This window comes from Raphanus sativus, chromosome 5 (assembly GCF_000801105.2).
Source record: "Raphanus sativus cultivar WK10039 chromosome 5, ASM80110v3, whole genome shotgun sequence".
NCBI classification, from domain to species: domain Eukaryota; kingdom Viridiplantae; phylum Streptophyta; class Magnoliopsida; order Brassicales; family Brassicaceae; genus Raphanus; species Raphanus sativus.
This window is the reverse complement of record NC_079515.1, coordinates 6,082,462-6,098,194: the sequence shown is the minus strand read 5'-3', so window position 1 is coordinate 6,098,194 and position 15,733 is coordinate 6,082,462. Positions and strand designations below refer to the sequence as shown.

At 37.5% G+C, this 15,733-nt stretch overlaps 3 protein-coding genes and 1 non-coding gene across 4 annotated transcripts; 3 read left to right on the top strand and 1 right to left on the bottom strand.

Moving 5' to 3' along the window:
* Positions 1–2,655: 2,655 nt before the first annotated feature.
* TRNAK-UUU (transfer RNA lysine (anticodon UUU)) lies at positions 2,656–2,727 on the bottom strand. Its single transcript has one exon. It is a non-coding gene; the product is annotated as a tRNA-Lys (tRNA).
* Positions 2,728–3,176: 449 nt separating this feature from the next.
* LOC108860299 (lectin-like protein At3g16530) lies at positions 3,177–4,223 on the top strand. Its single transcript, XM_018634197.2, has one exon. The coding sequence runs from the start codon at positions 3,251–3,253 to the stop codon at positions 4,079–4,081; it is 831 nt and encodes a 276-aa protein (XP_018489699.2). The 5' UTR covers positions 3,177–3,250; the 3' UTR covers positions 4,082–4,223.
* A 2,415-nt stretch (positions 4,224–6,638) lies between these two features.
* Positions 6,639–7,676, top strand: LOC108857704 (lectin-like protein At3g16530). The gene has a single exon (XM_018631715.2). The coding sequence runs from the start codon at positions 6,701–6,703 to the stop codon at positions 7,529–7,531; it is 831 nt and encodes a 276-aa protein (XP_018487217.1). The 5' UTR covers positions 6,639–6,700; the 3' UTR covers positions 7,532–7,676.
* Positions 7,677–10,059: 2,383 nt separating this feature from the next.
* On the top strand, positions 10,060–11,096 carry LOC108857102 (lectin-like protein At3g16530). The gene has a single exon (XM_018631033.2). It carries the CDS (start codon positions 10,125–10,127, stop codon positions 10,953–10,955), a length of 831 nt encoding a protein of 276 aa, XP_018486535.1. The 5' UTR covers positions 10,060–10,124; the 3' UTR covers positions 10,956–11,096.
* Positions 11,097–15,733: the final 4,637 nt, after the last annotated feature.

The following is a 15,733-nucleotide window of genomic DNA, read 5'->3' as shown; positions in this document are numbered from 1 at the left end:
GTACTCCTTGTCGCACGTCCCGACGTACTTCCTGACAAGCTTCTTTGGTTCCACTTTTTGATGTGCTCCCATGCACGAAATGTGACAGCCCCTTCTGTTGTACTTCTCCAGTAGCAACTTTCTTCACCTTGCTAACCTTCTGCTCAAGAGACTCATATTTCTCATTCACAGCCGCAAGTTCTTCACGAAGTTCTTCAAGCAGCTCGTTCTGCTTCAGAACCATATCCTCCAATCTCAGATTCTGATCCTTGACCCTCAACTACTTGTTAAGCAGCACGTGATACTTCTCATCAACTGTACTGAGATCTGAATCAGAGGATTTACTAGATCCCACCTTGCGTGCACCAAACGCAACCATATTCTTCAACACATTTTCATCTTCTTCAGACTCTGACTCATCAGACGACTGCGATGAAACTCTTTTTCCCTTTTTTGAGTTTGGACATTCACGCCGTGTGTGTCCAACACCTCTACACTCAGAGCACTTTAGCTCTCTTCGGCGTACCACCGGACAGTCAGCCCTTATATGACCAAATCCTTCACACACATAGCATCTGAGATTTCCTCTCCTTATGCCATTCCCACGATCACCTCCCTGGCGACCATATTGTTTCATCTCCTCAGGGTGATTCATCCTCTTTCCAAGAATCCTGACTATCCACCCCAAGGCATCTTCAACCTTCCGAAGTCTATCAACTTCTTTGTCAGCTACAAGGGCTATACTCCCTGGCGTACCTCCTGATGTAGACACCGAGCCACTGCTTATCTCCATCCCTTCCGCCTTCAGCATACCCACAACCTTGTCAAACTTGAGCTCATCCGTGTTTGCAGTCATATTTAGGACCGCCTTCTGAGCTCCAAACCTTGCTGGAAGACAGCGTAGCAACTTCTTCACCAGCTTCTTCTCCTTGTACTTCTTTCCAAGTACACATGCTTCATGCGCCATAGCACTGAGTTTGGCACTGAAGCTCGCCACCGTATCCGCATCTGACCACTTCAGATTCTCAAACTGCGACCCAAGATGATCCAGACTTGTCCTCTTGACACTGTCATCTCCTTCAAACGAATTCAGCAGGATCTCCCACACCTCTTTAGCTGAAGTACTCCCCTGAATCAGCTGGAACTGCTCTACTTCAACAGCTCCGAAAATCGTCGAAAGCGCCTTTGCATTAAATTTTGATGCATTGCGCTCTGCCTCTGACCAATCCTCCTTTCGCTTAGGCTTATTCCCATTTGCTGTGACTATGGTGGGCTCCTCCCAACCAGTCTCCATAGCTGTCCACGCATCTTCATTGATTCCTCGAATCAACTGCTTCATGAGCCTTCCAATGACTATACTGGTCCGCTTTCAACACGATTGCCTTCTGCACAGAAATAACCGTGTCCATCTTCACCTCTAGGATCACACCTGTAACTTAGGTGACCCGCTCTGATATCACTTGTAAGTGCAAAGACGACACAAACAATAGTACTGCAGAAGATAAATCAAGAGAGACAATACACAAGCAAACACCAATTGCTCTTATTAGAAATCGCCTTGTAAACCCTATTACAAGCTATGCTTAATCAGCTTTACACGTCTAGTGTTACACCCTAACACACGCCACTGAACAATTCCTAAGCAACCCTAGCTTATGTCTCTCCTCCGTCAAGTACTTCAGCCACTGCTTCAGCACGATCCAGAGCACCTCCAAGAGCTTCTCTCTCTCTCTATAAGATCAGCCTATGTGTCTCTGTCTCTCTACAGACGACTACATAGCTATCTTATACTAACTCCACGTTCCCGAAATCCTAGTCTCCAAGGAACAACAATATGGACATCTTCCATATCAATAAGTGCAACTTTCCTTTTCTTGGAATGCACTTATTCCTCTTCGTTTAAGTCATAAACTTGCTCCTCAAGTTTATTCCTCATTGCCTTTTCTCCAAGATACTCCCTTGCTCTCTAAGTCTACACGACTCCAGCTCAGCACCTTGACTCCACATGGTCTTCACCACTCACTACGACGTCTGCTTCAGCAACTACGTCAGCGACTACTTCAGGGCGGACATCTTTACATCAACACACGGTAACAAGTAGACCCCTTCTCTCATGAGACTAATAAGTAAGTACATCAATCATTAAAGAAGGTACCAAAATCGTAGAGAAGACAAACCTTTCTATAGCATCCATTGTACGCACATCATGAAAAGGGACTGCTAGCAAAAAGGTCAGCTCCTGGGAGCATCATCCACGAGAGTTCTTTTTTTTTCCTTTGAACTGGAGTCATAGATGGAATCCACACCTCTAACAAACTTCCTGAACCACAGGTTGGGTTGACCGGTTGAGCTCCCCCTTCATTATGGAACTGAAAAAGAGAAGGAACGCTAGTCTTAGTTGTCGAGCTCCTCTTCCTAATTCTCAAACTTGTTCAGTTAATTAATATTTGATGTCTTAGAATATCTCTAACCCATAACTATTTTTTGCACTATAATTCTCACAAAAATAGAGAATTTCTATTATAGAGTGAATAATTGGAACAAAACTTACTCTAAAACAGAATTATTCTATTTTGTGAGAATTATAGAGTAAAAAATAGGTTTGAATTGGAGATGGTCTTAGTTAAATGTATTTCTTCTTCTCTTTAATTTTGAAAAAAAAGTACAGATACAAACCGCCGTCTGTGGGGATCAAACCCACGGCCACGGGATTAAAAGTCACGCGCTCTACCACTGAGCTAAGACGGCCTCAGACGATTAGAGTTTCTTGTTAAATGTTCATAATAGTTGATATCACCAAATAAACTCTTGTATGAGGTATCCACGTACTGGAAAAGATACATCACGCATCAATCAAACAGGCGAAGAGTAATAATGAACAAGATGTCAATATCTTAGATTTATACATGAGTCATGAATTCACACAATGTTTCGTAGAGAAAGGGGACAAGAAAACTACGTAATAAAATCAATTATTACCAAAAAAACAATGACTATAATTAGCAAAAGGATAATGATGGTTCATTGATTGAAAGGCATCTTAGTAGGTCCAACTTCACTGCTAGGCCCTTGTGGCGGCGTCTGCAACGCGTCCACTTGGCTTAGTTTATTTGACCATTTTCGAACATTGCTTCCTTCAAGTTTGATTATTCAAACTCGATGGCTTACGTAAACTATTATATAAACACATTACCACCCTGAGATCTTTCATCATCAATCAATCAATCAATCTTCTCTCCACTTCAGTCTAATACAAAAAAAAACAAACACAATGCAGATTCACAAACTCTGTTTTATTGCTCTGTTCTTAGCTCAAGCAGCCTTTGCCGTTAAGTTCAACTTCAAAACCTTCGATGGAGACAACTTGATGTTCCTCGGAGACGCAGAGCTTGGTCCTGCCTCCGACGGTATAAACCGATCCGGAGCCTGGTCCATGACCCGTGACGAGAACCCATTCTCTCACGGCAAAGGTCTCTACATCAACCCCATCCCTTTCAAGCCTTCCAACGACTCTGCCCCTTACTCATTCGAAACCTCTTTCACTTTCTCCATCACTCCTCGCACCAAACCAAACTCCGGCCAAGGCCTCGCCTTCATCGTCGTCCCAACCGCCGATAACTCCGGCGCCTCAGGCGGTGGATTCCTCGGAATGCTCAACAGAACCAACAACGGGAACGCGGAGAACCACCTCTTCGCCGTCGAGTTCGACACTTTCCAGAACAAAGAGTTCCAAGACATTAGTGGCAACCACGTCGGGCTCAACATCAACTCCATGACTTCTAACGTCGCGGAGAAAGCTGGTTACTGGGTTCAGACAAGAGTCGGGAAGAGGAAAGTTTGGTCTTTTAAAGATGTGAACCTGAGTAGCGGAGAGAGGTTCACGGCTTGGGTTGAGTTCAGAAACAAAGACAACAGGATTACTATTACGCTCGCGCCTGAGAACATGAAGAAGCCTAAGAGACCTTTGATCCAAGGTCCGAGAGAGCTCAATGATGTTGTTCTTCAAAACAGTTACGTCGGTTTTGCTGGTTCAATGGGACGTGCCCCTGAGCGTCACGACATCTGGAGCTGGTCTTTCGAAAACGCCGCCAAGAACAACTAAACCGGTTTTGGCCATGAATAATTAAGGTTTACAACTTTAAACAAATAAAAAAGCCAAATCTGTGGCTTATTCTGTATTGTATTTTTTTCATGTTATTTGTACGTACTCTGAGATTATGAATAAAATAAACTTTATTTTTAAACTCATTTGTGTATAACTGGATGATCTTTCTTTGAAGCCTACCACCCTCAAAGCTCTTAACACAATGCCTTTTTAGGGATGAATTGTATACTATATATGCTTGAAGTCATGCCTAAAGATTTTGTTTGCCATAAACCAAACAATTTTTTCTATAATTTGAACTTTTATAATAATAATCATGAAGTTTAAGAATATAACGAACAAAATCATTTGTTGATTTATAGTTTAATCACTATAGAAATTTAAATATAGTTATAAACTATATTTGTATAAAAATTGATGTGCTTGGGAAATTGCCAAATAATCATAGTAAAATAATAGATAAAAATAAATTTATAAGAGAAATAGATTAAAATGAATAGATTATGTAAAGAAAATAATACATTGCTAAGTTTGCTAAACAATGTATTAGCATAATAAAATTGGTTATGCATATCCATTGCTAATTTTGCTAGACAATGAATTTATATGTGCTTGGAAAATTTTATTTAAAATGGTTTATTGGTTACAAATTTATTGGTTTTTAGCGGCCGGGAGCATGAGTTCAGAAACACAAATTGCAGAAACATAAGCAAACTTAGCAAAAACAAAAGCATTTCTTAGATCAATAAACCACAAATTCAAAACATTGTAAATATGCCATTTCCTTAGGTTTGATTTTAAATAAAGATGCTCTGAGCGAATGTGTCTGTTTTCCTTCAAGTAGGCGCAGCACTGCTTGAAGCCATATATTCAATTTCAATTTTTTTTTTTGTAAACTGTATATTCAGTTTCAAACTAAAATATAAATATAATAAACGGCGAATAATATAATATGCTTTCCCATGCAGGAGACTACAAACGTGGAGTGTCGTAGATACACGAGGTACGAATTTAAAAGTTGTTCCATTAAGAAATGGGACAAGAAATATAGATAACGAGATCAATTATTACCCCAACCCAATTATATAAGATAAACCACGTCCCTTGAAACACAGTAGGTCCGTTTCTTCGCAAGCCATGGTGCTGGTGGCATCTCTGCATCTTTAATTTGACAATTTGTTTGTTCTTTGAAAATTCGAGTTCGATGTCTTGCTATTAAACAGTTGCAATTTACAAAACTCTGTTTTACTTTTACTACTTTGTTTTTGAGCTATATCCGGGTTGGTTTGGTTTGGTTTGTTAGAGAGTGTTAAACCGAACCAAATCTTATATATATAATCTTTCTAGATTCATTGTTCGAATCTGGTAATCTTGTGTTCCACGTAAATATGGTCGGTTCTGGACCAACCCTAATAAAACATTTGCTTCAAACTGAAAAAAAATATATAGATGTAAATTTCCAAATTTAGAAAAAAAGATTAGGCCTCTAAATTATTTCTTTTAACTTGTTTACAGCCCTAAAATTTGAAAACCGGCCGTGCACATAAAAAACTTATTTGTATCTTTTATTATTGGATATCTGAGAAAAAGAGTTGTCGTTGGAAGCAAGAGCTCTATAAAACAAAAATATATTTTTTTAACCATGCGAGTGGTATGCGTTTCTTCCTGTTATCTGTAAATTCGAAGGTTCGAAATTACTTTTCGCAGATTTGTGGTGATTATTTTGAAGGATTTTTAGATCTAATACGGAGAAGCCTAGATCTACTGTTCGTGACCACTGATGACTTAACATGAGATGATCACAAATTCCTCTGGACACCTTCAGCGGGTACTCTGCCGAATAATACTCAGATTTTTGAAACGTTCATTAGGCGCTAGTCGAATTCTTAAATCTTGTGGGTTGTATACTCCATGCGCCATACAATATCTTTTTTTCTGTAAAAACACAACAAATCAACAATACAATAACTATATTACTTTTTCAAAAAAAAAAAGAATTCAAAAAAGTAACTATATTACTTATAAACAAAGTCAAACATATACTAACCGAAAACAACTATAAATGTTATAAACTAAAATAGTCATCAAAGTGTAGTTCTATTTATAGCATAAATCAAATCCAAACCTCAAATTTACGTATAAAATCATCTAATATTAAGAAAACTGTTTACAAAACGAAATTTAACAAACTATTGTATCCACGTACCGGAAAAAGACACATCCGAGGCGAAGAACAATGATCAACATGTCAACAGATGCATTAATGTTTCGTAGAGAAAGGAGACAATAATTCACGTAACAGAATCTGGTTATTACTACATACAAAACAATTACCAACATTAGCAAAACGAAAAGGATGGTTCACTGAAAGACATCTATCTAGTAGCCAAGTAGGCCAACTTCACTGTTAGGCCTTTGTGGCGGCGTTTGTGACGCGTCCACTTGGCTTAATTTATTTGACCATTTTCGAACATTGCTTCCTTCAAGTTTGATTATTCAAACTCGATGGCTTACGTAAACTATTATATAAACACATTACCACCCTGAGATCTTTCATCATCAATCAATCAATCAATCTTCTCTCCACTTCAGTCTAATACAAAAAAGGCACACACAATGCAGATTCACAAACTCTGTTTTCTTGCTCTGTTCTTAGCACAAGCAGCTTTCGCCGTTAAGTTCAACTTCAAAACCTTCGATGGAGACAACTTGATGTTCCTCGGAGACGCAGAGCTTGGTCCCTCCTCCGACGGTATAAACCGATCCGGAGCCTGGTCCATGACCCGTGACGAGAACCCATTCTCTCACGGCAAAGGTCTCTACATCAACCCCATCCCTTTCAAGCCTTCCAACGACTCTGCCCCTTACTCATTCGAAACCTCTTTCACTTTCTCCATCACTCCTCGCACCAAACCAAACTCCGGCCAAGGCCTCGCCTTCATCGTCGTCCCAACCGCCGATAACTCCGGCGCCTCAGGCGGTGGATTCCTCGGAATGCTCAACAAAACCAACAACGGGAATGCGGAAAACCACCTCTTCGCCGTCGAGTTCGACACTTTCCAGAACAAAGAGTTCCAAGACATTAGTGGTAACCACGTCGGGCTCAACATCAACTCCATGACTTCGAACGTCGCGGAGACAGCTGGTTACTGGGTACAGACGAGGGTCGGGAAGAGGAAGGTTTGGTCCTTTAAAGATGTGAACCTGAGTAGTGGAGAGAGGTTCACGGCTTGGGTTGAGTTCAGAAACAAAGACAATAGGATTACTATTACGCTCGCTCCTGAGAACATGAAGAAGCCTAAGAGACCTTTGATCCAAGGTCCCAGAGAGCTCAATGATGTTGTTCTCCAAAACAGTTACGTCGGTTTTGCTGGTTCCATGGGACGTGCCCCTGAGCGTCACGACATCTGGAGCTGGTCTTTCGAAAATGCCGCCAAAAACAACTAAACCGGTTTTGGCCATGAATAATTAAGGTTTACAACTTTAAACAAATAAAAAAGCCAAATCTATGGCTTACTCTGTATTGTATTTTTTTTCATGTTATTTGTACGTACTCTGAGATTATGAATAAAATAAACTTTATTTTTAAACTCATTTGTGTATAACTGGATGATCTTTCTTTGAAGCCTACCACCCTCAAAGCTCTTAACACAATGCCTTTTTAGGGATGAATTGTATACTATATATGCTTGAAGTCATGCCTAAAGATTTTGTTTGCCATAAACCAAACAATTTTTTCTATAATTTGAACTTTTATAATAATAATCATGAAGTTTAAGAATATAACGAACAAAATCATTTGTTGATTTATAGTTTAATCACTATAGAAATTTAAATATAGTTATAAACTATATTTGTATAAAAAATTGATGTGCTTGGGAAATTGTCAAATAATCATAGTAAAATAATAGATAAAAATAAATTTATAAGAGAAATAGATTAAAATGAATAGATTATGTAAAGAAAATAATACATTGCTAAGTTTGCTAAACAATGTATTAGCATAATAAAATTGGTTATGCATATCCATTGCTAATTTTGCTAGACAATGAATTTATATGTGCTTGGAAAATTTTATTTAAAATGGTTTATTGGTTACAAGTTTATTGGTTTTTAGCGGCCGGGAGCATGAGTTCAGAAACACAAATTGCAGAAACATAAGCAAACTTAGCAAAAACAAAAGCATTTCTTAGATCAATAAACCACAAATTCAAAACATTGTAAATATGCCATTTCCTTAGGTTTGATTTTAAATAAAGATGCTCTGAGCGAATGTGTCTGTTTTCCTTCAAGTAGGCGCAGCACTGCTTGAAGCCATATATTCAATTTCAAACTAAAATATAAATATAATAAACGGCGAATAATATAATATGCTTTCCCATGCAGGAGACTACAAACGTGGAGTGTCGTAGATACACGAGGTACGAATTTAAAAGTTGTTCCATTAAGAAATGGGACAAGAAATATAGATAACGAGATCAATTATTACCCCAACCCAATTATATAAGATAAACCACGTCCCTTGAAACACAATAGGTCCGTTTCTTCGCAAGCCATGGTGCTGGTGGCATCTCTGCATCTTTAATTTGACAATTTGTTTGTTCTTTGAAAATTCGAGTTCTATGTATTGCTATTAAACAGTTGCAAATTTACAAAACTCTGTTTTACTTTTACTACTTTGTTTTTGAGCTATATTCGGGTTGGTTTGGTTTGGTTTGTTAGTGAGTGTTAAACCGAACCAAATCTTATATATATAATCTTTCGAGATTCATTGTTCGAATCTGGTAATCTTGTGTTCCACGTAAATATGGTCGGTTCTGGACCAAACCTAATAAAACATTTGCTTCAAACTGAAAAAAAAATATATAGATGTAAATTTCCAAATTTATAAAAAAAGATTAGGCCTCTAAATTATTAAATTATTTCTTTTAACTTGTTTACAGCCCTAAAATTTGAAAACCGGCCATGCACATAAAAAACTTATTTGTATCTTTTATTATTGGATATCTGAGAAAAAGAGTTGTCGTTGGAAGCAAGAGCTCTATAAAACAAAAATATGTTTTTTAACCACGCGAGTGGTATGTGTTTCTTCCTGTTATCTGTAAGTTCGAGGGTTCGAAATTATTTTTCGCAGATTTGTGATGATTATTTTGAAAGACTTTTAGATCTAATACGGAGAAACCCAGATCTACTGTTCGTGATCACTGATGACTTAACATGGGATGATCACAAATTCCTCTGGATATCTTCAGCGGGTACTCTGCCGAATAATGCTCAGATTTTCGAAGCGGTCATTAGACGCTAGTCGAATTCATAAATCTTGTGGGTTGTATACTCCATGCGCCATACAATATCTTTTTTTCTGTAAAAAAAACAACAAATCAACAATACAATAACTATATTACTTTTAAAAAAAAAAGAATTCAAAAAAAGTAACTATATTACTTATAAACAAAGTCAAACATATACTAACCGAAAACAACTATAAATGTTATAAACTAAAATAGTCATCAAAGTGTAGTTCTATTTATAGCATAAATCAAATCCAAACCTCAAATTTACGTATAAAATCATCTAATATTAAGAAAACTGTTTACAAAACAAAATTTAACAAACTATTGTATCCACGTACCGGAAAAAGACACATCCGAGGCGAAGAACAATGATCAACATGTCAGATGCATTAATGTTTCGTAGAGAAAGGAGACAAGAATTCACGTAACAGAATCAGGTTATTACTACATACAAAACAATTACCAACATTAGCAAAACGATAAGGATGGTTCACTGAAAGACATCTATCTAGTAGCCAAGTAGGCCAACTTCACTGTTAGGCCTTTGTGGCGGCGTTTGTGACGCGTCCACTTGGCTTAATTTATTTGACCATTGTCGAACATTGCTTCCTTCAAGTTTGATTATTCAAACTCGATGGCTTACGTAAACTATTATATAAACACATTACCACCCTGAGATCTTTCATCATCAATCAATCAATCAATCTTTCTCTCCACTTCAGTCTAATACAAAAAAGGCACACACAATGCAGATTCACAAACTCTGTTTTCTTGCTCTGTTCTTAGCACAAGCAGCTTTCGCCGTTAAGTTCAACTTCAAAACCTTCGATGGAGACAACTTGATGTTCCTCGGAGACGCAGAGCTTGGTCCTGCCTCCGACGGTATAAACCGATCCGGAGCATGGTCCATGACCCGTGACGAGAACCCATTCTCTTACGGCAAAGGTCTCTACATCAACCCCATCCCTTTCAAGCCTTCCAACGACTCTGCCCCTTACTCATTCGAAACCTCTTTCACTTTCTCCATCACTCCTCGCACCAAACCAAACTCCGGCCAAGGCCTCGCCTTCATCGTCGTCCCGACCGCCGACAACTCCGGCGCTTCAGGCGGTGGATTCCTCGGAATACTCAACAAAACCAACAACGGGAATGCGGAGAACCACCTCTTCGCCGTCGAGTTCGACACTTTCCAGAACAAAGAGTTCCAAGACATTAGTGGCAACCACGTCGGGCTCAACATCAACTCCATGACTTCGAACGTCGCGGAGAAAGCTGGTTACTGGGTTCAGACAAGAGTCGGGAAGAGGAAAGTTTGGTCCTTTATAGATGTGAACCTGAGTAGTGGAGAGAGGTTCACGGCTTGGGTTGAGTTCAGAAACAGAGACAATAGGATTACTATTACCCTCGCGCCTGAGAACATGAAGAAGCCTAAGAGACCTTTGATCCAAGGTCCGAGAGAGCTCAATGATGTTGTTCTTCAAAACAGTTACGTCGGTTTTGCCGGTTCCATGGGACGTGCCCCTGAGCGTCACGACATCTGGAGCTGGTCTTTCGAAAACGCCGCCAAAAACAACTAACCGGTTTTGGCCATGAATAATTAAGGTTTTCAACTTTAAATAAATAAAAAAGCCAAATCTATGGCTTACTCTGTATTGTGTTTTTTTCATGTTATTTGTACGTACTCCAAGATTATGAATAAAATAAACTTTCTTTTTAAACTCATTTGTGTATAAACTGAGCCTACCACCCTCAATGCTCTTAACACAATGCCTTTTTAGGGATGAATTGTATACCGTATATGCTTGAAGTCATGCCCAAAGATTTTGTTTGCCATAAACCCTACAATTTTTTCTATAATTTAAACTTTTATAATTGTAATAATAATCATGAAGTTTAAGAATATAACGAACAAAATCATTTGTGTTATAATATCCATTATGTGGATGGACCATAACCAAGTACTTAACCAAGTACTAGACAAGTCCAACAAGTACAAGAGGAAGTGCAAGGAGGTTTACATCCGGTCTACATCGGTTCATCTACAAACCCGTCCGGGATCAGAAGACTCAGTCAACTTTGGAATCATCACCTTGACCAAGTCTTCTCTATGACATCAACGTAGTTAATGTAATTAATGTATTGATTTACTTCCTTGTAAAGCATTTGTAAACCCTTGTACAAACCACTATATAATGTGGTGTTTGCTAATGAGAAATACACACAACATTCCTCACAATTCACTCTCCACATTTCACACAGATTACAACACGTTATCAGCACGAATGTGCTCTCCACCTGAGAAGTTTCTCTCCACCGGAGCTCTCTTTTCCAGCCACAAAATTCTAAATCCAGGTGCAACTTTAAACCCCCGTATCTCTCAAACCCTGTGGAACCAGACGACGTTCCACCTATCAATCTGAAGCCCAAGACGAGAAGAATCCGTTGCCGAAGACGGCTTGTCGATCCGATCTCTGACGCGTCTTCAATCGCATAATCAATCCGCGCCGCCGACTCATGGTTTTTCCGGCGAGCTCCTCCACCGCTCTCTCAACTAGCTCATCCGTGGATCAGCTCTCTCTCATGGTGGTCCATTCAGATTCTTGTGGTGTAAAATGGTAAACTAATCTATCCAGAAAATCTAAGAACACCATTATATTTGAAAAGAAATCTAAGGATCTATATGAATCCATAATATTAATCTTGTTTCTATGATCCATTGATCCATAAGAAACTTGATTCTGAATTATGTTGAATCCATAAAAGTTATAATTCTCTAAAGGTTCTAAGTATCTCAAAAACATATTAAAATATCTAAAGATCTATATGAATCTTGATTATAAAATTCTTATAAAATAAAAAGTGAAATCCTAAATCCCCTTCCTGGTTTGCAAGCCATAAATCGGCTCTACCTTTCTTCTATATGATCCGGCCTTAAATCCGGATTTGTCTAAAGGATTGAAACCAATAATCAAACCTTTGTTCATTCGCATCACCAGCTGTTCCAGCAGGTTGTATAAGTCGTTTATCAATACCATCAAAACCCTTAAACCTCTTGCTTGGTTTTTCAACCAGCAAAATCGAAAATCCAAAGATCAAAACCATGAATCCAGTCAAACTCAAAATAAAATCGAAATTAAATCCCTTCATTGCATATCTTTGATATTGATGTTTACTTTGTAACTGTTAAAATTTTTATGATTTTTATAAATGCATATTTGATTTTAATAAATGCATATCTTTGACTGAAAATATTTATAAAAGTTTTATAACATATAGTCTTGTTTTTTAAAAAAATTGATATGTCATAAGATAGAATAAATATGCATGAAATCATTTGATCATATAGGTTGATAGCTAAATAATTGAACCAACCTTGAATAGATTTCATACTGAATATTGATCACATAATTTGATAGTTAATATTGATCTTTTATATGCTTGAAACTGATGATTAAATTATATAGTAATCTTGTTGCATACTTGATAGCATAAGTTTAGTAAAAAAAAATTGAATCATCTTGAACCAACTTTGAATGCAATTGTCATATTGGTTAAAATCTGACCATGCATAATTGTCATATTACTAAGACTGATTTTATGTTTGCATATCATTGAAAATCCTGATAATAGTTCATATAAATTAAAATGATTCATATTGCTTGCATCTAAATGGTTCACACTGCTTGCATATAATTAGACCAAATCGGTTTTCTTTTAAACTTAGCATGTTTGCTTTGATTGAAATTATAATCCTGTTTTAATCCGATCAAACATGGATAAGTAAGTTGTTAGATCATTCCCATATCATGAACTGATCATTTTCCATGCATCTTCTTGTCATATAGTTTTATTAAGAATTAAGCATGCTTGCTTTTATTAAAATATAAACCTTCCTTGAAACCAATTGATTGAAAATATAATTGAATTTGGTTTAGACGTTTGCTGAAAATTATAAATTTTCTTGTCTTGGTTTACCCGGTAAAGGGGGAAGGAATCAATTATTATTTTATGATCTTTGAAATCCAAATATTCTTCGGTTTTAGTTTCATTTTATGAAAATCAAGTATCCTCTTGCATTAAGAATCACATTTATATTATTTTGGTCCAATGCTTAGGACAGAACATCCGATTAGTTCTTGATCCATGCATTTATCTTTTGACCATTGTGATCCTGCTTGATCCTATAATAATGATTGATCCTTATTCAAAATTCTAAAGGACTTGGAAACCCTATATGAAATTATATACATATATATAATCAATCCAAATATAATTAAAAGGATCACTAGATGCAGTGATCAATTGATCATTGTCATACTAGAAAATGCTTAAAGCAAATAGATTATATGATTTGGGGGGAAGCATTATTGAAAATCATATACATTTGCTTGCATAAATTCTTGATGCTTGAAAGCAATGTTAAATATTCAGATATTGAAAATCATCTTGAAATCTAAATCATGGTGATTGAATCTAAAATTCTCACTTTTGAGATAGATACAAGGCGATTTTTTTAATCATACGCCATCACCTTACTGAAAGTCTCAATGATCATCTCACTATTGAGAATCCTCTGGACCTTTGGATAGAACTGAAATCCAGATATGATCACCATATAATGGTACTCTTACCAAAGGCCCTATATGATTTGAGGGACCTAAAGTCCCAAGACTATAAGTCTGTGGATGAGTATAACTCGGCTCTATTCATGATAGTCTCAAAGTTGAAACTGTGTGGAGAGACTATCACATATGCTGACATGTTAGAGAAGAAATTCTCTACATTCCACAAGCAATGTTTTGCTTCAGCAATAATACCGAGAAAAGGGTTCCTCAACATATGCAAATTTAATCTCTTGATTGTTGCTTGCTAAGCAAAACAATGAGTTACTCATGAGGAATAGTGAGATGAGGCCTCCTGGATTTTACGGCATTGCCTAAGGCATATACGGCCACAGAGCCATATGAAAGAGTCAAACCATGGCCATGTGAAAGGCCATGGAAGATGGCAAGGGTGTGCGTGGATATCACCCACAGTCACAACATTAGTCGAGGCCGAGGCCAAGGTTATCAACCTAGCCGTGGGTATAAGTCCGTGGAAATAAGTCCGAGTTTAAAAACCCAGGCCTCGACCAAACCTGCTTATCATCAGTATGGGATGAATAATCATTGGGCCAACCGATGTAAAACTCCCAAACACCTTATTGAACTCTACCAGGAGAGCATAAAGGGATAAAACCCTATGACCCATTGGGTCCATCTAGATGGTGCGAATAATTTCGACCATAAGAATAATGATCAACTAGAATACGAGACTTCATATTGCCTTAATAAAGGCCAATTAGATTTCAACATCATTTTACTTTGTCTTTGTTCTCTATAGTGGACCAAGCCACATTACATTAATAGACAAAAGATAATTTTCAAGGTCATGGCTAGTCCAACCTCATGATGCTTAAAGGCACACATCTAAAAATCTCTGATGCATTACATTCCACATAAATCAAAGTGGAATTTATCAAAGTTTCAAAGACATTTATATGAATGTTCTACATATTGAAACTATGGGCAAAGGAAAGAAAGAATTCCTTATGATTTATGAAAATGCCCAAGGCCAAAGGAAAAGTCCTAGAGACTACCTACTATATCTATAGGCCTTCTTTGAGCCAAGATAAATATGATTGTGGGTTAATACCCCAAATCACTTTCCAAAGAGTTCAGAGAAGCCGTTATAAGTATGGCACGACACGCTCGGCCATCTAGGCTCTATTATGATGCATAAAATACTCTTGAACTCAACTGGACATTCCTTGAAAGAAAGGAAAAGAAGTCCGACCAAGGCTTTGCCTAAAAGGCATTATATTCACCCTGTAAGACCCATTGAATTAAGAAGAAAATATGGTTTCCAACAATGGGCAAAAAAGAATAAGAGTACCTAAAATCGCCTACATGGTCGAGACTACATTCCCTATTGATCTAATGATCAATATGATAATAGGCAAATAGCCATGGCAATCATAATCATGTTTGATTGACCCACGAAACTTATCACTTAGATGGCATTACCATACATAGCCATCTGAATTATGATGCAAAGATTTTAAAGGGCACAAAAGCTATCCCATACGATCTCACGTTTGTGCAATTTATATCTATGCACAAGGAAATTTATTGTCCCAAGCACCACGAATTAGAGTATGTTCATGAGGGGGAGTGAGGACAAATCCCATGATACATGACCATACTAAAATTCGTGAAACATGGTACACAACCATATTTCATATTGGTTGAATTTATGATATTATGACCATTACCTATAAGGTTCAAAAGTCCATATGCTTGGGGACATCATGAGT